Source organism: Quercus suber, unplaced genomic scaffold (assembly GCF_002906115.3).
Source record: "Quercus suber isolate HL8 unplaced genomic scaffold, Cork oak 2.0 scaffold_706, whole genome shotgun sequence".
In the NCBI taxonomy this organism is placed as follows: Eukaryota; Viridiplantae; Streptophyta; class Magnoliopsida; order Fagales; family Fagaceae; genus Quercus; species Quercus suber.
In genome coordinates, this window is record NW_027070147.1 from 133,640 (window position 1) to 159,559 (window position 25,920).

At 33.1% G+C, this 25,920-nt stretch overlaps 2 protein-coding genes across 2 annotated transcripts; one reads left to right on the plus strand and one right to left on the minus strand.

Annotated features, from left to right (window-relative positions):
- Positions 1–11,079: 11,079 nt before the first annotated feature.
- Positions 11,080–12,118, plus strand: LOC112032722 (uncharacterized). Its single transcript, XM_065766455.1, has 2 exons — positions 11,080–11,732; positions 11,910–12,118. Exons 1-2 carry the CDS (start codon positions 11,405–11,407, stop codon positions 12,116–12,118), a joined length of 537 nt encoding a protein of 178 aa, XP_065622527.1. The 5' UTR covers positions 11,080–11,404.
- Positions 12,119–16,421: 4,303 nt separating this feature from the next.
- LOC112032723 (uncharacterized) lies at positions 16,422–21,085 on the minus strand. The gene is made up of 7 exons (XM_024065483.2): positions 20,515–21,085; positions 18,785–18,925; positions 18,557–18,670; positions 18,295–18,468; positions 17,531–17,646; positions 16,871–16,955; positions 16,422–16,732 (listed from the first exon to the last, which is right to left on the minus strand). Exons 1-7 carry the CDS (start codon positions 20,995–20,997, stop codon positions 16,727–16,729), a joined length of 1,119 nt encoding a protein of 372 aa, XP_023921251.2. The 5' UTR covers positions 20,998–21,085; the 3' UTR covers positions 16,422–16,726.
- Positions 21,086–25,920: the final 4,835 nt, after the last annotated feature.

Consider the following 25,920-nt stretch of genomic DNA (forward strand, 5'->3'; position numbering starts at 1 on the left):
TTAAACCAAATTGCCCTTTCATATTGCTTAGAAACATTGATCCCTCTCAAGGATTATGCAATGGAACACGATTGATTTGTCGTCATTTTAAACCAAATGTAATTGATGCAGAAATTGCTTTAGGTCATTATCATGGTAAAAGAGTTTTTCTGTCAAGGATTCCATTTTGCCTCTTTAAAATGAAAAGCAACCATTTCCATTCAAAAGAACCCAGTTTCCCATTAGACTAAGTTTTGCTATGACAATAAATAAAGCCCAGGGACAAACGCTAAATTATGTGGGAATATATTTACCTCAACCAGTTTTTTCTCATGGACAACTCTATGTAGCATTATTTAGAGCAAAAACTGCAAATTCTGTTAGAGTTCTTATTTGACCAACTTCTATTGATGATTCTAAGGACAGTTTCACAAAGAACATTGTCTATAGAGAACTATTAGTGCTAGTAAATTGATTTTCAACCAAGTAATTTGCTTAGCCTCTCTCTCTCTCTCTCTCTCTCTCTCTCTCTCTCTCTCTCTCTCTCTCTCTCTCTCTCTCTCTCTCTCTACTTAATTTGCTTTTATTACAATTGCATCTCTTTATATGCTTTTGCTTAGTACTTATCATTTTAATCAACATCCAGATCATTCTTATTAAATATTGTACTATTAACTATAGCTAATGGTTGTTTTTCTTATTTCCATTGTTAACTCAATAGGATGCACAAACTATATAATTCTAGGCGAAAAGCCATTTTTAGTCCTACATTTTTAGGCAATTCCCATTTTAGTCCCTACATTTTTTTTTCTGCTTTTAGTCCCTATCTTGAAAAATGCTTCCCATTTTAGTCCCTGCCGTTACATTAGAAACGGAGATAGTTGACGTGGCAAATGGCAAGAATAAATAATACTAATTTAATGTCCATGTGGCCTAAATTAATAATAAAAAAATATTTTTTGGCATTAAAAAATGCCACGTCAGCATATAAATTAAAAAAAAATTAATTTATTAATTTTAACTAAATAAAAAAAATTAAAAACAGAATCAAAAATTAAAAATCATATGAATTGAGATCCAAGCGTGTCTTGAACAAGAACAACAAGAACACAAACTCAAATCCAAGTACACAAACCCAAAAAATAAAAAATCAAAATCAAAATCAAAAAACCAAAGCTTGAGATCAAAGTATATCTTGAACAAGACCCAAAAGAACATAATTCCAGATCCAAGAACAAAGAAAGAAAAAACACTCACATACACCCATAACTATGTCTTCGCCAAGCAACCCATGTTCTCCTTTTGAGGAATAGGCATCATCTCTATCCTCGTAGAGTGGGTTAGAGCTGCATCGGCACTATCTTGTGTCGCTAACGAGTCCTCGGCCTGAGACCCATAAAAAACAAGGCACTGGGTCACCGCCGATGACTTCGCGGGTCGACCCATCTTCTCGGTGTGACTAGCCGAGGTCTCACAAACAATTGAGCTCATCGCCTTCGTCGAGGAGTGGTTTCGCTCTATATCGGCCTCAGCCATTGGCACCGGTGACTCCTTGGTGTGAAGTCCACAACCACCTATGATGTCAACCTCCCTCGTAAACTCAGCATGTCAACCTATTTCCTCATTTTGAGCAACAGAAGCTTCACGAGATGAGTTGGGCTTCACAAAGCCTTGTTACCCATTTTAACTTTACTTGGCCTCAACCCACAATTAAGAGTGGGTAGTATGGTCAAAAAGAAGTGCAATAAAATGACTAAAATCTAGTCCTTAAATGGTCAATAAGAGTGTGTATGTGTGTATTTTTTCTTTCTTTGTTCTTGGATCTGGAATTATGTTCTTTTTGGTCTTCTTCAAGATATACTTTGATCTCAAGTTTTGGTTTTTTTTTTTTGGATTTGAGTTTGTGTTTTCGTTGTTCTTGTTCAAGACATAGTTAGATCTCAATTCATATGATTTTTAATTTTTAATTCTGTTTTTAATTTTTTTTTATTTAGTTAAAAATTAATAAATTAATTTTTTTTTTTAATTTATATGCTGACGTGGCATTTTTTAATGCCAAAAAAATATTTTTTATTATTAATTTAGGCAACGTGGACATTAAATTAGTATTATTTATTCCTGTCGTTTACCACGTTAACTTTCTCCGTTTCTGATGTAACAGCAAGGACCAAAATGTGAAGCGTTTTTCAAGATAGAGACTAAAAGCGGTAAAAATAAAATGTAGAGACTAAAATGGGAATTGCTTGAAAATGTAAGGACTAAAAGTGGCTTTTCGCCATAATTCTATTAAAGACATTAATCCAAAAATTAGAAATTGAAAGGTGAAGGTTGTTGTTGCTAAAAAGACAATGACACGTACATCACAACAAAGCCCAACCAAATATATAAGGATTGGCTGATAGCCAGGTAAATTAACAATCTATTTTTTAAATTTTATGTAATAGTGCTTGTAAGATAAATGCCGATTTTCACCCTCTCACATCTAACAATTCTACTTATATAGGGAAATAAAGTACAAGATGTTATCTTTAATCAACATGAGATTGACATGTTTGACCATCATAATGCAATCGTCAAACCAATCAAACTAGAGGATCGAATTGTTGATAATGTTTATCAATGGACAATCAATCCAACTATGTTGATTGAAGAAATATCAAATGATGATTCATCACTTCCTGCACCTTACTTTAGCTTTGTTCCTTTTACCAAGTTCCATAAACATATGGATTACTTTGCACTTGTCGGTAAGAATTGGAATATTAATTTAATTTACTTATCAAAAAAATTAATTGCAGGATTAATTCTCATACCTCTTCTTTAGTTTAATATTAACCAACAATAATATGACATTTATTTATTTTAGATGTTATTGCTGTTGCAATTGATGTGTGCCTAGCTCGACAACTACAAACTAGAAATGGCTCATCAATGATCCAAGAAGTCATTCTAATTGACCAATTGTAAGATTTAATAATTTTTCTATCTTTTCTCACAATGGATTTCTTTTTGGTTCAATTCTTTATACCTAGCCAATCTAAATCAGCTACTATTGTTATTAATAAAAAAGACATGTATAAACCAGCACTTTTGAACTGTTCTTTCACATAATAACAAAATAAAATGCATTCAAGAACTTTAAATTTATTTTGAGGGTTTTAATATACCTATGGTTAAGGAATTTATCAAAAAAAAAAAAAAAACATACATATATATATACCTCTGGTTTAAGTTTGAGACATTCTTCTTGTGTATGTGTCCACCAAGCATTTGTGGAAATGTTTTGCTATCACAGTTTGCTTGGGAATTAGTATTTTCAAAATGTGTTTACTGAGTACTCACTGGTCTTCTGTATTTGCAGTGTGGAATACCATTATTTTTATGCTATAACTTTTAAATCAAAGTACTTATTAATATGAAACAAAAGAAAACAAAAACTTATAATCACAAATTTTTCAAAAGTGTGTGCCTTTTGTACTCCATGGGTTATGATAATGCCAAAAATCGTCAGTAAGTCACACGATTCTCACGTGTTCAGGACAATACCTGCACAACACAGAACAAGAAGAACTTAGGAGAGTACCGGTGTGGTACCAGCCAAAGACCCTCCGAAGGTTAAGTCAGAAAGCTTCTCACAACTCTAGAGTGCCAGAGCTGGGATGAATTATGCGTACCTTGGCTTGTGAGGGTCTTGGGGTATCTATAGTAGCATGGGGTTGATATTCGTTCTTTGGCTTAGGAGATCTTTCCTTGTGGGAGAGATCTTCTTTAATTCGCCTATCTTATGGGATTCTTTCCTTATAGGACTCCCCTTGATTAGGGTTAATCGTGGGATGCAAGATATTTCCTTATATACTTGTGCATGGAGGCCATGTAAGGCCATGTCAAAATAGTCAAAGGTTTGCTTATTCCCTACAACTTCCTTCCGTTAACTTCTTATCCCGTCTATATGATCTAGTCGTCTCGTCCACATGTTTGTTGGCCTCAAGGTGTGGTCGTCAGCTTCGAGGTGGAACCATCACCTCTATACTTGATTGTTTATGAATGCAAGGCCGACGAGTTCATCAAGGCCGTCTTCTTAAACTAATATGGATGAGTTTATCAATATTATAAATTTGCCCTTATTAGGTTATGTAAGATGCTAAATTAGAGAGTTCATTAATGACATATGACGGTTTAGGTGTGAGTTGGAAAGGGCAACTAAAATGTACGTACTTTTCTTTTTGATAAGTAACTAAAAGCCAAAGTACTTTCTTATTTGAAAATTATGAACTACATGCATAATCTTATTTCATTGGTAAGAAAACCATGACATTGTTAGAATTTATTCTCCTTTTTGGTGGACATTGTTTGTGTGGAGATTTATGTTGTTTGGGTTTTCCAACAATTGCAATATATGCAGTCTCAAACAATGTTATTTATGCTAATACATAGTTTTTTTAGGGGAACGTGGGTGACAACAAAAAATTATTTTATATGAAAATATACAAATTAATTAAGACTCAGATTGATAAATGGAGGATTGCTTGTGGGTTTTTTCAAGATTGATAAATGGGGGAATAAGGAATTTTCTCACTGAACACAGTAGAGGATAAAAGGGAATCCTAGAAAGGTTTATCATGATGTGAATAAAGAAAATAACAGAAGTTTCATTTCAGTTGCATGCAACATGGTTTGCTAATGTAACACTACTTCTACCAAATTATCTACATACAAACACACACACAAAGGAAAGATAAGGAAAGAATAAGTTTTAGATAGAGCCACAAAGTAGATTCACGATTCAAAGATGAAGCCTTTTTTACAGCATATATACTGAGCTTTATGATGTACCTTTCAAAGAAAATGTATGCATTTGAACTATAAGGATGCAAATGATAGCTCAATGGTAATAATATATTTTGTATTGATTTTGTCTATGGTTCAAAACTTACCTTCTCCTCTCTCCCTATCTATCTATTAAAAAAAGTATATATTTGAAATACATTATAATGTTCGTATTATATCAATTCAAATATTCTGTCTCACTTTTTATTTGCATTTTATACTCCACTAATCATGGTATGTCATGTGTATAATTTTATTCCATTTAAAATTTTGATTATTTTATAAGGAAAAAGAAAATTTTGACTGCTATCAGTTGGTTTTATACAATACAAGCTGAAACCAATAATTCTAACAATGTCGGATCAATTTGTTACCACTGAATCAGCTACCATTGCATAGATTATCACTACTAGACCTATTATTATGGCAATTAGATTAAAAGTTGTTTCCCACAATGGTAAAGTCTTTTCAAAAAAGAAGAAAATATTGGCTTAGTAATTGCTCATTACCCTAACATTTTTATCTACTTCATATAAATGATTAGTATCCACTTTTAAAGCATTCGGCAAAATAACTTCAATTCAATTTATAAATGCATTAGTCTTAACAGACTTTAGGACTCATGTGCATCAACAATCTACTAAAATAAATAGACTCCTTTTTTCCCTTTTTATTTTTTTACCTCTATACACAACTAAACACCTTGTGTATATCACACTTTTAAAAATATCCTACTAATTGAAAATCATCATCCGATTATGTTATATGTTGGCTTTACTTTATCTATTTATTTGCATTTACAAACCTATCTTTAGCCATTCCTAATTTTATAATGTTGCTCTGACTTCACGTGACAGTTAAAGGCTATGAGGCTTATCTGTGATACTAATGGAAACCTTCTATATAAAAATATTAATCTATATAAAAATTTTATATTGTGAATTTTTTGGAGTTTTCAGAGGTAATGAAGTTGAATTGTTCAATTCTGATTTATATTTTGAAGATTTTTTTTTTAATAAATACAATTTTGCCAAGTGTCTAATTTTTATGTTTTGTATCACTTATTGGTTCATTCTAGATCTTTATATGATTATTTATTTATTTTTTTTCTTTGTGGATTTGTAGAAAGTTTAATTCTTGATGTGTATAATATAGATTAGCTACCAGTCAAATTTTCAATACAATTTGTGATAATATTGTTATGCTTTCACCTTCTATGCCTTGTAAACAAGGTACATAATTGGCTATACCTTAGAAATTTAATAGGAACGTTAATAATAATTGTTTGGAGTTATAAAATTTTTTTTTTTTTTTTTGGCTTAAGTTCAAATGGCCAATGTTAATGTATTTATCAGTATAGAAAATAAGTTTTGATTATGTCGTTTGCAATCTAATTCATGAAATTTGACTACCTTCTCAATTTCACCATTAGCGGTCTTGTTGAAACTAATTCAAAATGCTCTACTCACTACACAAAAGACAAAGTATATCTTCAGCTTGTGTTTTATAGAGATAGAGAATCAAGAAACTTTGTATCATTTATTTTTGCTTGTTCAATTTTCAATTGCCAGAGCAATGTGGTTTGCTTGTAGCATCAAGGTTTGATTTGTTGCAACTTCAATAACTTTTTAGCGATTACCAATTATTTTGAACATGATTTTGATAATTTTTTGCCTGTAGTTTTGATGAAAGGTGTCTTATTTCTTGCCTTATTTTGATTATTTGGTTTCTTAAAAACAAAGTTGTGTTTGAAAGATAGTCTATATTTCCTAAAGAGATGGTTAAATATGGCATATGGTGGACTTATACATGTAAAGGAATGCTTGTTGTTGGAATTAATCTAAAAAATGATGCAAGCCTTTTGTGAAGAAATACAATCAGTTTTTAGATGATGCATTTTTGTGGTTGTTGTGCTTTGTTTATCCTTTGTTTATGTGTGTGTGCATTCTTTTTTGTTTTATTTTATATTTTATTTGTAAGTTCACAGTGTTATCTTCATAAACATTGCCTCTTGTGTTGCAGTTCATATGATTACAACTTTTTCCTCTATATAGAATACAATGAAAATTAATATCACAATTTAAAACATTTTAGTCATTGGAACAGTACTATTCGTTCACTGTTATAATCCTTGCAATATATGTATTTTTATTTTTGATAGGACTACTAAAAAGGAAAAGTAGCTAAATGAGATAATCACTGAAAAGCTCTATCTCACAACTTCATCAAGCTCCTTGGCACCAATAATAGAAAATGTTATCAAGATTGCTTTAAGAGCAACTTTGGTTCAAATGGTGATATCTATTTCTACCTTTTATTATAGTTTCTTTCATCTAGGTTATAATAAAAAAAAATTAAAAAAAAATAAAAAAATAAAAAAAAAAAAACAATGGAAATGTGTAACAATCAATTGATGCAGCGATCCAATTTCTGGATAAATGCAACTATATGCATTACAAAGTTGGACCAATATTTTTGGTACATGGCTTGCAGTAAGTGTCACAAAGCCACTAGTGTAGACTATAATGAAGAATTTTCATGCTTATATTGCAAGGAAAAGGCTGTTGCAAATCCACAATATGTACACTACTAAAAACCCCTTTGTAGTACTAATGATATGGATAAAAAAAAAAAAATCAGTTGATCTTAAATTTATCTTTGTATCCAATTGATTATTAATTTCATTGTCCAACTTCTAGATGTCAAGTTGAAGTAAAGTTGGACAATACAACTGGACATTTAATGGCAACTCTATTTGGAGATGTGACTGAAAAGTTTTTATCATGCTCAGCAATTAAGCTAATGAAGGAGACTACAGAGGTATTAAACAATCATAACTAATCTTTAAATAAATAGTTTATTCACTTTCACATAAAAACATGACAGAAAATTTAAAAGCTAAATTTTTTTTTTACTTTTTATAACAAAATATGGGAAACTTCGTATTTTTCATGTATGATCTGACCTTTTGGCTCTTAATGAGAATAATAAGTTTACGGACTAAGGGAATCATATTTAATTTGGCCTTTTGGATTTGTGTCAAAATAAGGAGTTTTTTTGGGAGATTTATTGATTAGAGGAGTTTCTTGGAGAATTGTGATTTTTGTCTCCTTCGAGATTTTTGTGGTTCTCTAAATGTGTCTTGAAGCTTTTCCACCAGTATTTAGTGGATGAAAATCTTTTGAATTCTTAGTTATTATTAGAACTAATATTACAAAATGATATTATGATGCTTCACTTCCCTCACCTTGTCAATTTAAGTTTGATCAAATCCTTATTTTAGTTAAATTAAGTGTACTTATTTGGTTATAGGATGGAATAAAAAATATTGAAAGCTTTGTCAAGCTCTCCTCTAATAAGAACTTTCTCATCCAAGTGAGAGCAGTAAAGTTGGACATCCCCACTAAACCGCACTATAAGTTCAACATTGTTGCCATTCATGATCTGCCTCAAGAAAATCCATGAAAATGAAGTTCAAAAAGAACTATATAATGCAAGACATCTCCTTTTGGAACTATGTTAAAAAAATAGGCACATACAAAAGACAAATAGATACATTATTCCTATATAATGTATCACTTTGTCTTTGCATATAACTAAATGAAGTGACCAAAACATTGCCTCATTTTTGTTACTCCATTATGTGCCTATTATTAGAAATCAACATTTTGGGGTTCTTTTTGCGCATCATATATACTTATCATATGGTGCTTTTCAAAGCACATGTATATATTTGAAGTATGTAAATCATATATACTTATGATATCATCCACATGTATATATTTGAAGCATGAACATCCTATATACTTATACTCATGGTTTTTAAACCCAGACTGGACCGTACGGTCCGACCGGGAAACCCGTGAACCGTTCATATTCACGGTCCATTTAAGGTTACGAACCGTTCCATGCGAAAAAAGCATGGAACCGTCCGAACCACGGTCCGACCGGCCGGTTCTCACGGTTCAAACGGGTGAGCTGTTTTAGCCTAAAACGGCGTTGTTTAGTCCTCTTTTTTTTTTTTCCCTAATACGGCGTCGTTTTGGGCATTCTGATTTAATGACCCTGGCTAAAACGAAACCTAATCTCTCAAATCTCTCTGCCTTTTCCTCACTCTCTCAATCACTCTCTCGTTTCTGCCTCTCCGTCGTCGCCGCTGCGATCCTCGTCGCCGTTGCAGCTCACGTTCGCCGCTCTCGCTGTCGCAACTCACGCATCCCAGATCGCAGCTCAGCCTTGCAACCCAAATCGCAGCTTATGCATCCCGCTCAACCATCGCAGCTCCCTCATTTCTCTCACGATCATTGCAGCTAACGCTCATCGTTCAGCCGTCGCAGCTCTCCCTCTCATCGTCGTTTGGTACTTTTTTTTTATTTTGTTTTTAGCTTTCTTTTTTGAATTATGTGTTGGATATTTCTCTTAGGTTGATCTGTATTTATCAGGAAAAAGATGTTAATTTTTATATATTTGTATGCAAAATGTTTTAGAGCTTATAGAAAGCTTTGGATTTAGGTAATGAAATTTCCTATATTTTGTTTTATGTTGTGTTCTGGAGGTACAAGCTGTAGATTTTGATTGGATTGTGTATGTACTTTGATTGTTTTTTAAGGTTGTTTTTTGTACACTCAATTTTGTTACTTTAAATTGTGCTTGGTTTTTTAATGTGATTGGATTTAAGAATTTATGGTTAGAGCAAAACAAGAAAGGAAAAGGAAATTATAGAAAATTATGAGAACTTTAGTGTGAATTCAGCTTGATCAACTATAGAAAGGGAATTGTAGGGATATGTATTTAAGCTTACTGAGATTTATCCGTGGATTTGATTATATTCTTTAAGTGTACTTGTTTATTTGATTATATTCTTAGCTCGGTTTAGGTGTTTGTTGATGAATTTGGGTTTAATGCTGAGTTCCCTTGAATGCTATATTATTGATTGTGGCTACATTGTACACTGTAATTGTTTCTTTTTAATGCTAAGTTCCCTTGTAATTCTTTGACTCTATGACTTTGTGTATATTAGTTTGTTCATTTGACTGTGTATGAAGTTGTGATTCTTTGACTATCTGTATTTCAAAAATTGATGGCTCTATGCGTGTTTGATTGGTTGTTTAGTCTTTTAGATTAAAATGGAAACAGAGACTGGGTCTACTCCATCACATGAAGTTGATTCCAATGTAGTGGAGTCTAGCTTAAGAGTAAGGGAAAAAGTTGATCCGGCTTAAGAACATTTTAGCCTTGGTAAGGATGAGAAGGGATGGAATACTTTTACATGTGTGTATTGTAGGCAAACATATAAAGGTGGGGGTATTAATAGGATGAAACGACACCTTGCGGGGATAAAAGGTGATATTGGATCGTGTAAAAAGGTTTCTCATGATGTGAGATACCAAATGTTGGAATATTTGAAGGAGTTTGAGTTGAAGAAAAAAGCTGAGAAACAACGTCAAGAAGAAATGTTTAGTGTGGCTTCCACAAATAGTGATATACAAGAAGATGAAGATGTTCAAGAAGTATTTAGTAGTGGGTTGCCTAAAAAACCTGTTTTAGGTAAAAGAAAGGGTACAAGCCCAGTAGATAATTACTTTGCTCCAAGAACTACTCCAGGAGCTCAACCTGGTCTTAAAAGTGTATTCCAAAGCAAAGAAAGGGTGAGGCAAGCTGATATGGCTATTGCAAGGTTTTTGTATGACAATTGCCTTTCTTTTAATGTAGTGAATTCAGTGTACTACCAAAGGATGATTGATGCCATAGCTGCTGCTGGTCCTGGTTACAAATGTCCATCTTATCATGTTGTACGGGTCCTTTGTTGAGGGATCAAAAGAAAGAGGTTCAGTTGTTGGTTGAGTCACAACGTAGGCATTGGGCAGAAGTTGGATGTACACTTATGGCTGATGGTTGGACAGATACTAGACATAGGTCATTGTTTAATTTTCTTATTTATTGTCCTAGGGGATGGTATTTGTAAAATCAGTTGATGCCTCAGATATTGTGAAGAGTACTAGAAACTTGTTTAAATTGTTTGATGAAGTAGTTACATGGGTTGGTCCTAAAAACATAGTTCACATGGTTACTGATAATGCTTCCAATTATGTATCTGCTGGTAAATTGTTGTGTGAAAAGTATAAAACTATTAGTTGGTCTCCTTGTGTAGCACATTACCTGAATCTTGTGCAGCACATTACCTGAATCTTGTGCTGCAGGATATGGGAGACATGCCTCATGTGGAGAGACTCAAAAGCCGTGTAACCAAAGTTACAGTTTTTGTTTATAATCATGTGGCTTTGATTGCTTGGTTGAGGAAGAGACCTGGTTGGATAGATATTGTACGCATAAGAGCAACAAGATTTCTACTACTTTCCTTTCATTTGGAAGCCTTCATGTGCATAAGCATGACTTGCAAACCTTAGTGACCAGCAAGTTCTTTGTGAACAATAGATTGGCAAGAGAGTCAAAGGCAAAAGAAGTAGTTTCTATCATTTTGGATAATTCTTTTTGGGATGATATTAATGTTCTTGTCAAGATTTCATCGCCACTTATCTGTTTGTTACGAATTGTTGATTCTGATCAAAGGCCTGCAATAGGATATGTGTATGAAGGCATGCATAGAGCACGGTTGGGAATCAAGAAGATCTTCCAAATGAAGAAGCACTTGTACAAGCCATACACCTCAATTATAAAAAACCGTTGGGACAAACATTTGCGTAAAGATCTTTATGCTGCTGCATATTGGTTAAATCCCGCTTTTCAATATGATGAGGAGAATTTTTGTCGGAAACTAGCAGTAAATATGGCTGTTTTGGACTACATTGGGACAAAATATGATGGTGACAAAGAAAAGGTAATTAAGGAAACTCAATATTTTCGAGACCGTATTGGGAGCTTTGATAGAGATCTCGCATTGTCAACAAGCACGACCACTCATCCAGGTAAGAAGTAATTAGTTTACTTTAATACTATAAACAAATCTTAGTTTTTTTTGTTCATGTTGAAAGTTAGTTTTGTCACTATAGTTAGAAACTTAGAATAACTGAAGTGATTATTTAATTGAAAGTTTGTTTGTTTATGTTGATTAATATTAGATTACGTTATTTTATGAAAATCAGATGAATGCTGGAAGTTGTGGGGTGCTAATGCTCCAAACTTGCAAAAATTGGCAATTAGAATCCTTAGCCAAACTTCCGCCTCTTCTGGATGTGAGCGTTGTTGGAGTTTATTTGACCAAATACATTATAAGAGGAGAAATAGGTTGGAGCATCAAAGGCTCAATGATCTTGTGTTTGTTCATCATAACTTGCGATTGAAACATAGGTAACTAAATGTTATATCTTGTCATTATATTAATTTTTAAGAAGTCATTTATATAATGTAATTGTTAGTTAGTAATTATGTTCAAATTCCAATAATGAGCATGACATTTTATGATGCAAGCTTTACAACAAAAAGTTTAATTTGACCCCATTGATTATGCAAGTATCGACAAAACTGATTTTTGGGTATATGTGGAAGAGGAAGACCCATATCTTAATTATGAAGAGTTGGAGAATGCAATTTATGAAGATGGTGCATATCCAGCAAAGCCTTCTTCTAATATTGAAGGTTAGTTTATATGTAAACAATTTGATAACCTATAATGATTTTTCTTTTATTTTTTTCAAACTTGTGTAAACATTATAATGATTTTTCTTTTTATTGTGTTCAAACTTGTGTATAGAATCTGTAGATGATAGCAGTGAGGTTGAAGGAATTGAGTTGGGAACATTTGGACAACCTATTGGCCCTCCTCCTGGATTTTCAGGGAATGATGATGATCATGCTAACTTTCATGACATTGATGATTTATCATCATAATAATTCTGTTTGAACTTTGAAGTTCTATTTTGTATTTTAGAGATAATTTCTATGTCTTTTTGTGAGACACAGTGTGTAACTTGGAGTTTGAAGTTTTATTGTTGTTTTTTAGATATAAGTTTTATGTATTTTTGTAAGAAACAATGTGTAGTTGTGTACTGTAACTTGTAGGCTTGTTTATGTATTTTTATCTTGTACTTTTAAGTTTTATGGATTACATTTACTTTTAGGTCTTCTTGTGCTTTTGTAATAGAAGCAGTAATAAATACTTCAAACTAGCTAGGGCTATAGAACAATGCCTCAGAACATCAGCAGTTGCCTATATAATGCAGTGTTCTTTAAATGGTTATCTTCTGTGTTAAGCAGCCTGTCTTTTTCTTTGGAGAACTCATTTTAGTTTTGACGAGTCTGCAAATATTTTGGAAGTTTTAAACTTCCTGTAATGATGATGAATAATGTATCTTTATTAATACTGCTTCCTTTCAATGTATATTTTTTATACACATATATATACATAGTTTTATCTTCACCATAGTAACATGCCATGAAATTCAAAAGATCTTTGGGGCAACTAGTAATTTACTAAGTCTTGCCTTTTTCTCAGCTTGTGAATGCATTTGTGTATGTGTGTTGCCTGTCTTGAAAGTAAATTAGACTATTTTAGTTAATTTTTCTCCTTTTTATTAATTTAATGTTTTTATATATATTTAAAATAATTATTAAATTAATTATGACGTCGTCACGGTTTGACCCCGGTTCGACCTCGGTTCGACCTTAAAAACCTTGAATCTCTCCCTTTTACGGTTCAATGAACGGTTTGGGTCTGAAAACCATGCTTATACTATGGTGCATTTCAAAGCACATGTATATATTTGAACTTTGTTAATATATTATGTTGTGATGTATTATGTTAGTTAGTATAATCTTTGTATTTCTTTCGGATGCGATCAATTTAATGTCTCTTTTGATGGTAAAATACATATGCACTTTAAAAATTACTTTAAAAATCAATTGATTTATATTTTGCCTTCATGTTAAAAATATAATTTAAATTTAAACTTAATTAATTTTTTTTTTTTACTAAAGCCAGCACGTACCTTGCATGTGCGGCCCTACCTATTATTGTTATAAAACATTTTGAGTTATTGTGTGCGTTGCAAACAATTATTGTATGGATGGAGTTTGAATTGGATACTTGTTTTATTTTTTACTTGTGGAATGTATGAATCTTTTTTTATAAATGTGTTGTTGAAATAAATGTATTATTCAAATGTGAGGTTTTAACAATGTAATGACAGGTTACAGGTTAATATCAAAGCCATGAAAAAAATAAAAATAGAAAATAAGTTTTAGCGACGAATTTTTTTGTCACAAATATAGCAACAAAAATTTTATTTAGTGATGAAATATTTAGTCGCTAAATGTAGCAAAATTTTGTAAGAAATAGTTTTAGTGACGAAAATTTTCGTCACTGTATGTGCCTAGATTTTCTTAAAAATAGTTTTAGTGACGAACTTTTTCGTCACTATATGTACCCAAAAATAGTTTTAGTGACGAAATTATTCATCACTAAATATGATTTAATAAACTAAAGTGTTTTTAGTGACGAAATATTTTCGTTATTGAATAGTGTTTTTAGTGAGGAAAACATTTAGCGACGAAACGTTTTCATTGCTAAAAGTTTTTTTTTTTTTTTAAACAAATCGGACTTTCAGTGACCAAATTTTTCGCCACTAGGACTTTTAGCGATGGGGTTTCAACGACGAAATGAGTTTCATCGCTAATTAGTAGATTTTATTGCTAAAGGTCCTTAGTGACAAAAAACTAGACTTTTAATGACGAATTTATTCATCACTGAAAATACATTTTATTGTAGTGCAAGTAAAATGAAAATCATACCTATGTAAGAGAAAGAACGGAGGAAAAACTAGCCAACTCCACACAATGAGCTCATTTAGACTCATAAACATTAGCCACATGAAATATGAGCCAATTCAAGTGCATGATCAAGGGAGGATTTTTTTTAAAAACGAAAGACGTTTTCTACTCTAGAGCTAAAGTTTCTGTTGACTATAAATGAGTGCCACGAAAAAAAAAATTAAAATATCCGGCAATTATTTGGTTGGACTTTAGAGAGAGGGAGAGAACTTCACTTGAAATAACTTGAGTTAGAGGAGAACTTCACTTGCAATAACTTGAGATTTTACCACGTGCTATACTCTTTAAAAAGAAAATAAGAATGCTTGAGTTTGTATCAGTATTTCATAAACGTATGCATTCTTTTAACTGGCATGTTCCCAATTTAGTTGGCCCAATCAATTGGTCTGATCGGATTATATGACTCAGTTGACTGTCTTCTTGACAATATTCACTATTCAGAGCTTCTATAGCTCAGAAAATAGAAAACTAGTTCACTCTCTCTTGAATTTTCTCCTTTCATTCATTAATAGTAAAAAAGTTACCAATGAGCTTGATGCTTGACAATACGAGATGGACATATCACATACGTAATGTTGAAAGAAAATAAAGCAAGAATTTAAAGATAGGAATAGGAATTTGAGTAATAGCCCAGTGGTATCGCCCTATAGCGCCAATGTCTGGGGTTCAAACCTAACCCCCCCTTTGAAATAGTGGTATTGCCCATACTATAGTGGTACCTTCTGCAGATTGTTGGTCACAATACAGACCTAAGCTTTTAGGATAGCACCATGCTCATTTCTGGCAACCACAACTAGTAGGTGAACTCTTTGGCCACAACTGCATCCACACTAAGCTTAATAAAGCATGTGGAGGGACATTGCCATTGGGAAGGGTTGGTTTGCCTTTGGTTCACTACAGATTCCTCCATAACTGTATGCTCCCTAAATCGAGCGCACAATGAATGAATGATTTTGCTTAGGTTGGCTTCAGATTCTCTGTTATTACGAGCTATGTTATTCCTCAAATTCCAAATAGATTCCAAGGTTAAGGCAAATTGAAGAGCCACTTGGTGATGGAGAGATATAAGGTTTTGTTTGTGGCTTGTACCTGGGCAGGAGGGTCAGTGATGGTGTTGATGATGTCTTCACTATTGGAAATGTGGAGCCAATCAAGTCTTAGGCCCCAAGTTCCAAACCATGCAACTCTAGCCACTGATCACTCAAAGAAGATATGAATGGAGGTCTCATTTGCTTCCTTACAGGTACAGTGATTATCATCAGATTCTAGCCTTTGAGCTAGATTATCTTTTGCAGGAAGCGATTCTGAACCAACTCTATAAAAGCATTTTTAATCTGTCATGGATTTTCAGTCACCATAATTTCTGCCAGTCAATGCCACTATTGTTGCCATCAAAGTGCACTTGATTGAAAGGGAAGCCAACAGTGTGTGGCTCACGCCCTTGCAAAATGTGGCTTTGGTAAATTTTTTATATATTGTAATATTGAGACTCTTCTTGGTACTGTTCAGGATGCCTGGAAGAGAAACTCTAATTCTTTCAGGTTGAATGAAAGTCTATGTTTATAAAATAAATAAATAACAGTTGTAAATAAAAGACCATATCAAACATTTTTACAAAGTTTGAGGACCAAATTAACAAAAGCAAAATTCGAGGAACCAGAATAACAATCCCCAAAACTTATGCGGGTGCAATTTTGAAGTTTAGCCATAAATTTGTTCAATCATAACCCTACTTTTCAAAAACTGGATTGCAGCATATTCTGCAACCAAACTAGTCCAATAATGGGACAAGTTTTCATCTGCCTTTAAAGAGCAATTTCTGTAGCCTGTAGAGAATTGTAGACCAGTTGTTGTTACTTCTATAGTGAACAGTTAGATGGTTTCAAAAATACAAGTAGAAGCTTAATGTATTCACATGAAAAGGGAGAAGGGGAGAAGGGGTTATGTCTTATACACATGCAAGTTTCTAAGATGTCTGCACTATATACGATAATCAGTTCTGCCAGCCATTATCCAGATTGCTTTGTATACTTCGAATCACAATCCATCAGAAAGTTGATTTACTCTTTCAACTTCACAATTGAGAGTAAACTCCTCTTCTTTAATATCCAGCTTTTGGTTGTTTACATTTTGCTCATTCCTGATACAAGGAAAAGAAAACAACAACAAAATGAGTGCACATTAGAATATTTCTATGCAGCTCTTACATGACCATAAAAATTGAACAAAGCAGCAAATAAGAAGATTTGTCATAGCATCAAAAAGCTACTTTATGTACCAGAGGAGTATCTATGTTTGGGGAACTGGAGTTGGGTTCTACCGGTGCCTCAGAGATTCTTGCTTCTGATTTTTCATTTGAATAACTGGGAAAGAGAAAATCAACCAGCGTAAGAGATAGAATGTAGTGAAAACATAAAACCAGGAGAATTCTAATGATTGAATGTTTTGCCTCAAATGCACACCCACAGCGAAGAACACAAAGATGCTTTAGATCTGCCGACTGAAAATCTTAGAATCAGTCAAATTTAAGCCACGTGTACTCACATAAATACACCTAATATATGCTAATTCTTGAAAGTATTTTTTAGCACTTGAAATACTTAGGACTCGGGACAATTCAAAATGAATGCAACCATGCAGCTCCAGCTTTGAACAGTAGATGAGTAGCCCTACCCAAAAGAGACTTTTAGGTTCCTTAACATCCTATCTCTATGCACGTCATGTAAACCTCAAATAAGCCAGAAAAACTAAGCATATATCTATTGTTCTTAAGCAGTATTTAAGGTAAGATGGATCACTTAGAATGGGTTCATCTTTCAGCTCGTTTTCCATATCTTTTTCTAGGAGAAAATATATCATGGATAACAAAGTTCTTCACTCCTCAGCCCTTAGCATATGTCTATACAACAGTTCAAAATAAACCATATTAAATACTCACGTTGAGAGTATTGTCACCCAGATAAGCTCTACACAGTCCACCCAAAGAAGTCTTTGTTCTACTGGGATCACACCATAGGTAATAAGATGAGCAAATGGCCAAAGCTTCCACCCTGCCTGCATATTCAACGAACAACAAGGTTTAATGGAAGATGACTTTACATAAGCATAGATCAACTCATATGATGATAACAACAATAGTTCTTTGATCTGGATTACAGCATAGGCTGCCTGAATTATGGTCAATCATATACTTTAGCTTGTAGTAAACAGATAAAAATATTGCAATTTCGCAATACTCAACCATGTTTAACAAAAATTCTACCAACTACTGATAGTATCTAGTTTTTTATTAACTTTCTGCAAGTGGAAAAATCTGAGGTTTCTCCAGAACCAAAAGAACTAAAATCAAAATCTTGAAGGCAATGCAAATATGTTTTGACTTAGACAACACATCTTTGTACTTGATCAAGATAATCTTATTTAGAAGTCAAAAACATTGTTATTATTATTATTATTATTATTATTATTTGAGAATCTATTAAAACAAGTCACAAGTGTTAACTAGTTAAAAATCAGACAATTAATGATGACAGACAGGAGCAGTTCACACTGAACATGTGCCAACGCATACACGAGGAGTTTATGATTGACACAAAAACTGTACCAATCACCATTGGCAGAGGGGCAAAGAGAAGTCAGTCAGCACTGACTTTTGGCTCAACAAGAATGCAAAGATACAGTAAGAGCAGAATGTTCACTTACAGTCAGCATGGGCCAGAACGTTGCCTTCAATTCATTAAAAATACTAACTGGGGAATCAAGTCGCAAAAATCCCAAGACAGTAAAATAAATGCTGTTCCAAATTGCCGCCCATAAAGTTTGGTCAAAGATTACTTTGACAGGAACCACCCACCAGTCCTGGAAAGGAAAAAGTTCCTGGAAAAAGAGAGGAAGCTGTTATGGTAAACCAAGCAACTGAAATATGAAATCCAAGTACAAGAAAAAAAAAAAACATAATGTTCACCTCGCAGAACTGGTAATAATAATGAGAAAGGGAACCATGTAAAGTAAAGCCAACAAGGCCTGATCTGAACATCCGTATTCTATCAAACTCAAAGAGAGGTTTTCCTTCAAAGCACTGCAGAATTCAAGGATATAAATTAAAAAAGAAAAAACTTGAACATATCATGTAAAGGCCAATATGTGATAGCAAAAAACAAGATATAGGGCTTATTTCGCAACTTGGACTAACCTGAGCAATCCAATCCCCTACAGAGTACACCACTCCACTAATAACCATTTTTGCTAAAACTGGGTTTCTCTTAAGAGCTTCCTCATAGGCAGTCCAGTTGTGTTGAGGTGCATATCTCACTATCTCATAAATTGTCCACCCCTATCACAAAAATAAATAAATAAATAATAAAATCAAGTCATAGAAGATAGAATGGATTAAAGCTCCCTTTAAAATCCAAGCTGCATATCATAAAGTTGCTATGGAGTATAAAACAATCCCACTCAAGCAATCACAATTTATAAAAAAACTTTACTAGAGAAACTAATTGGGAGAGGATTTCAGATATTTTTTAGCACTAGTCTACTCAATCTCAGGCTACCACATCTCTTAAGCCATAAGTGCACAGATATATTTCCTCTAACATACATTTCAGCTCCACATCTTTTCTAGCATTTTGCTTGTCCCAATAAATCCTTGAACTTCCATTGAATCTGAATCATTTTGCAAGCCTGCAATATCAGATTGCACTTTCCTTATCTTGCCTTGCAATTCATTCATCCACATGAGCTCATTCCAGACAAGCTCGCTCAATGCAGTTGTTGCTTCTCAGCTGTCCATCTTGTAGTGTGGTCCAAACTTAGGCTAGTTCTCTTCCTGTGAAACTATTTGCTTCAATTCAACAAAGCTCAAATCAATCACGAACCCTTCAAAATCAATTCCCCAATCCATTTATGCTGCTTTAGCTGTATACAAAGCACCATTTCACTCTTACAACTTTATGGATGATCAATCTGATATAACAGCATAACAGTTAGCACCAATGCATCCTGGTTCATCACGCATCAATCCACTGCAAAGCATCTAAATACAATTCAAACTATATTTTCCCCCAACTAATTCTTTTCAGCAGAAACCAGAGAAGCACATCTATATGCACAGTTAACTTGACACAAGTATATTCCCTACAAACACCTTGACTATATCTATTAACCTCAATAAATTAGAAACTCAACAAAAAAGAATAAAGTAAATTTAACATAAACACAAGAAGAGGATGAACTGCTACACACCAAGAATGAAATTTTCAAAAACAGAATTGTTGCGTTTGGAAATGAGAATTTAAATTCAGGGGATTCAAAGAATAATTGCTTGTATAAATTACTTGATATTAATTCAACAACACATGATAACGTGAATTTTTCCATTTTTTTAAAACAAAAACACTTGTGATATTATTGATTCGAAAGGGCATCTTACTCATAGTCATTTCAAATCCACACTCTAGTAAAGCTCAAATCCTTTTATAAATTTCCACCAACAGGAAAAAAATATTCTTTTATTTCATATCCTATTCAAGTCATTTAAACTAAACATTGAAATACAAATCATTCTATAATTTCCTTTAACCAAACGAACCAAAAAAGATTTGGTCAGTTTTTTTTTTTTTTTTTAAATGAAAGAAATCCTTCAACCAAACGAACCAAAAAAGATTTGGTCAGTTTTTTTTTTTTTTTAAATGAAAGAAAAAAAAATGTTAATTCAATCATTAAACTTTCAGAGAAAAGCAACAAATTGTGTACAATTAAATCAAAAACCATTTCCAATAGCATCTTTGGCATCGAATCATCAACTTCTCACATACACAACTCATCTAACAATAATAATCCAAACACATATCATAAACTTATAACTTTAACACAAACACAAAAACAAAAGCAAGATTGAGATAAAATTGCAAAGTGACTCACATGCCAGTAGTCCTGGTCAATGGTGAGCAACTTGGTGATGGCAAAAGTACCCGCAGCCAAAACTATGGTAGCGTTGATGGTCCTATCAATCAGTCTCTCTATCTCCTCATTCTCTCTCTTCCCTACTCCATCACCAACCGAACCCGAAGAAGAAAACCCGGCGCCTTCGAAGGATAGCCTGCCCTCGTGACTAGCTCCGAACCCACTCACCAACTCGGTCTCTAAACCAGTACCTTCACTCGCCACCCTACTCACCACCACGCCCTCTTGCTGGTCCGTACTGTCCGCACTCTGTACTGGGATCACGTCCAGCTCTTCCACCATGGACTTCACTATCACTACCAAACTCGACTTCTTCGTTTTCTGTTTGTTTCTCGAGAAAAGTGGGGTGGTCTGGGAAAACTTCGAGATGGGTTTGGACCTGGGTTTTAGTTTTGATAGGGGAAGCAAGCTCTGAGGTGATATGGAAGGTACGGACGCCATGTCTGAAGCTGAGTTAAGATGGGAGGAACTGAGCTGTGTTTTGACAGTGTTTCTCTCCGAGTTGGAAGTTGGAACACGGTGAAATAGTTCTGGTTTTGTAAAGGGGAGGGCTGGATTCGATACTTCAACGTGTAAGGTATTACGTTGCACCTGAATTTTTTCCCTTTTTCCTTTTACTCTAGGACAAAGTTTCCACTTCACCTCTCTCGTTCGCACTTTTTAAAAAATTGACATACTACGAAACTACGGATAAATATTTTGTTCAATTGTTATATAATAATAGGATAAAATTCAACTTCAACTCTCTAGACGCAGTTTTTGACGAAACTATGCATGAATGTTCTGTTCAATTGTTATATAATAAGTTAAAATAAAATAGTTTCAAACATATTTAAAGCGTTAATAGGTGTTGTTTCAATTAGTAAAAACTTAAACGTTTCACCCTAAAGGCCTAAGTTTGAGTCCTACTACCAGCAATACTCTTAGAGTCAAACTTTTTTATAATATAATACACATCCATGTAATAGGTGGAAGGTGGCTTGGAAGAAAATTTTGTTATTTTTTATATATAAATAAGTTTTCTTGCCCACAATAATGCACAATTTTTCTAATAGAATGAGTTTGGAAGCACTAATTGATTATTTGCTAAAGAAAAGAGTTTGATTCCAAACTAGTTAAGAACTATCTCGGTCAACTTATAATGTGATGATTTAAGAGACTATGTATAGTTTTCATCACATAATTTTAATAAGTCATATGACTTATTTAATAATATACATGAATTGTCTTATAAAATATCATATGATGAGTTGGAAGAAATAACTTTAAATCAATTTAGAATCAAACTTTGTCAGGAAAAGTAGAGAAAAATGATAAGATCTCTTCTTAATGAATCGTCTTATTTCCTCCAAATAAACTCAATTTATGATATGAACACCATTACCTTAAGGCCATTAATGGTAGGTGATAGGGAAGAGAGACAATGAGGAAATGGTCTGGTGATATTAATGTTCATGAGATATAAAGATGGTATTTTTTTTTTTTTTTTTAAGATTATAGTTAGTTTAATTTTTTAAGTTAATTTGTGTACATTTCTTAAAATCTCATTCTTTTATGCGTATATATAATTATATTCTCTTCAACATCGGATCCTTTAATTTTGGCTCAAGGTAAAATTATATTTTCTAGGTTTAACAGAAAATAAATCGCCACATTATTACACATTAAGATTTGTAAAATTTGAACTATGAAATAAAATAGAATAGATCATTTTATAATCTCATCTAGTGTTTTTTTTTTTTTTAAGTCAAATAAAGCAATAGATTTAAACAATCTTGAGCTAAAACTAAATTTATTAACTTTTGTTTAACTTAAAAAATAAATTGAAAAAAAGTAGGGAGAGAGAGATGTGAAAGATCTCTACTCTACATAAGTTATTTTAAAGAATAAACCAATTTATAATCTTAAATTAACAAATCTTTTAGTGAGAAGACATCTCAATAAATTATGAAAAATGCTGTGATTTGTATATTTGCTATTGTTATCTTTTTCTTTCGTTGTTTTTTGGGATAATGGTGATGATGTGTAGGATTTGGAGGGGGAATATGTTGGCAGGATTGGGAATTAGTGATTGGTCAGAACGGTGGGGCTGTAGGATGTTTTGGTGAATTGTGATGCAGAAGATTCCTTCACTTCCCGAAGATGAAATTTTGGATGATGAACGTGGTCCACATGAGAATGGTGGCTATAAAAAATTTAAAAGTAGATACTCCTTAAGAAAATCCCATCCAAATAAAATGTTGTCTTTTCTCAAAAAAAATTAAATTAAATTAAAAATAAAATAAAATGTTGTCCTATAAGGCTATAAATATGTAATTGAGTTTCTCAAAAAATATAAATATGTAATTGAAGTTGACTTCTTAAACCAAAACGACGTCTTTTTTAGTTTAAATCATCCGTCCACCGACAAGGTGGTGCCATTGTTTTATTTTTTTTAATGTTTCTAAAAAAAAAAAAAAAAAAAAAGATAGGGGTTAACTAAATTACGCCAGCCCCAGGCAAGGCGCAAAACCTATGAGCCAATCCGTGTGGATGCCCACCAACAGACTTCTGCTAACAGTTAAACTCGATCCTAGGTGGATTATAAGAAATGTCCGAACCTTACCAGCTGAGCCAAGCCCCTATTGGCTCTTGAATTTAAATGTGAATGTATAAAATGTTGGCTTAAAAGAATGAGATCTATGAGGTTAGAGCATTCCCATCAAACCTTTTAAAAAAATTTAGCATTTAGTATCTCAAAAAGTCACTTTATCAATTTTAACAACTCATTTTATAATACAACAAACATCAAATGTTCTATTTTTTTACCATTTTGTTTAAAATAATATAAACTACTTATTAAAATAATAAAAAACAACTATACAAACAACCTTTTCCACCACAAGCAGTAAAATAATAATATTTTTTTTTTAAGAGTGGAGCTATAATGAGCTTTCAAAGATGAAAGCTCATTGTAGATCAGTTGCTATTTTTATTTGTTTATTTAAGTTTAACATATTTGTTATAGCTTACTTTTTAGTGCTTTTACAAACTTGATATTAAAATTTAGCATTTATAGCATTGAGCATTCTTAATGAGAATGCTCTAGGTTTAAAAGGTGTAGTCATTATTTCGCAGTCATCTAGAGCCTTAAGGAATTCCCCTCTATATTATCTGATCTGTATACATAGGGGACTACACACCCAAGAGAATGATTAAGTATTTGATGAGCCTTTGACACCCTTATTATAAAGTAAATTTTATAGTTGTGAAAATAACAAATTCAATTCTAGTTTAGAGAGTATAACAAATTAATTAGGAAAATGCAAAAATTACAAACTATTTTACAATATTTTTTATAAGTGAAGAGTGGTTGTTGGTAAGTGAAAAAGTTATGTTAGTGACGAACCTAGATGAAAACCAATAAAAATTGACCGTAATAACAGTTTGAAAAAATATTATAAAATAGTTTGTGCATACAACATTACTCAACAAATTATAATATGTAATTTTGAAAGTTACAAATTAAACCTTGAGGTTTTAAAAAATAATAAATTAAACGCTATAGTTCTAAAACAATAAATTAAATCATGATATTTCAAAAAATAACATATTAAACCTTGCCTCAATTTAAGTGGAATGACATATCTAAGGCTTAATGTAAGACAAGGGTTTAGTTTGTTACTTTTTGAAACCTAGATTTAAATTGTAACTGTTAACGTGTAATAGGCTATGGGTCCTAAGCCCACCTTATTTATCTTTTATACCACACATACTTATACTATATACTCTGCCTCCTTTATAAAGGCACTCGTGTATAGTTTATTACTTAAGAACTACAATACACTCATTTAGTATTTTGAGCATGGTATCAGAGCCACCGTCTTATGGCCATGGTTTTTAGTCCTTACAATGTGTTTAAAAGCAATATTTGTCTTCCTCAGTGTTTCTTCGCTACATTCATCTTGTTTGGCTTTCCACTGCTGTCGTCAAAACTCTCCAGTATAGTCAAGCCACCATTAGAAGTTGCATCAACACTGCAAAACCATTACCTTCCTCAATCCTCAAACCACCGTCACAGAGCCAAGCTTTATTCAAGAGATTTTCTCAACCTTATCAAATCTCAAGGTTTCATTAATCTTCCATCTTGAGTTTAAAAGGGGGTGTTAAAGATATATTAACCCATTAGCATAGACCTAAGCCTAATTCTACTTTATGTGCAAGCCAAATCTCCTACTCGTACTAGAATTCTATTAGTCTACTATGTATACCTATGTTATAGTTCATTATAATACAAGTTTTGTATTACACTCTTATATAATAAATGTAGGAACACCTTTTGCAGCCCAAGCCCAAGATATATGGGATCTTGGCCCAGTGAGCCCAGTATAACAAATTTGTAGAGAATAGGTTGGAGAATTAGGCCCTAATGAATTTGACAAAGGTTAGTATGGATTTAAAAGATGATCAAGCAAGAACAAGAAAAGTAGAGCTAAATGAATTCACTGTTCGAGAAGATATTTTTTTCATATAAATCAATAACAGTTGGGTATGAGTACAATTTTGATTGCTACAGTATTCTTTTTCTATTTTTCCGATCCCTTTCTTATGGAGGGTCTCTTACATTATATAGTCCCCTTGGATCATCTTGATCCTACACTTGTTGATCATTTGAGCCCTTACTTGAGTGTCCATCCCATCAGACACCCTCTTTGGCTTTCTGTGAGTTGTGGTAGCTAAGGTAACACTGTTCAAAGGTCTTCTCCACATAAATGCGGTTAGGAAAGTAGTTGCAATGCATTTAATGTGATTAAAAAAGTAGTTACAGTGCATTTAATGCGGTTATAGCAACTTTTCCTTAGATATTTTTGGATTCCCTTCCTTCTTGTATGTTCATAAGGCACGTCCCTATCACTAGGGCTTCTATGAAGGTTACATTCATCATTGGAATACACATTTGGGCGATATCTATCATATTCGAGGAGGAATTCCTCATCGGACTGCCTTCCACTCATTTCTTATTTATGAGACTCTGAACTAGAATCTCTCATAACTATTTATCCCTCCTCAGACTTGTCAATGCCCTCGAACAAAACCCAAGGCCCAATGTATGATCTTGGGCCCTTATCCCTACAATAGCCCCTCAAAACTCCGGTTTTTCCCTCTCATCTAAGGAGAAAAAGTGGGGTTTTGATTTTTAAGAGACAAGACTATTTATTTCTTTGGTTTACACATGTGAAATTACCATTTTGTGCTCCCATGATTGCTATTGACACTTCAAAGTTCGCGAGATGCCACTAATTACTCCAGGCGGCACCTTGTTCCCTAGATCTAACGGCTGAGGCACAAATCCAACGGCTGATCTTTCTCTTGGTATTTTGAGCC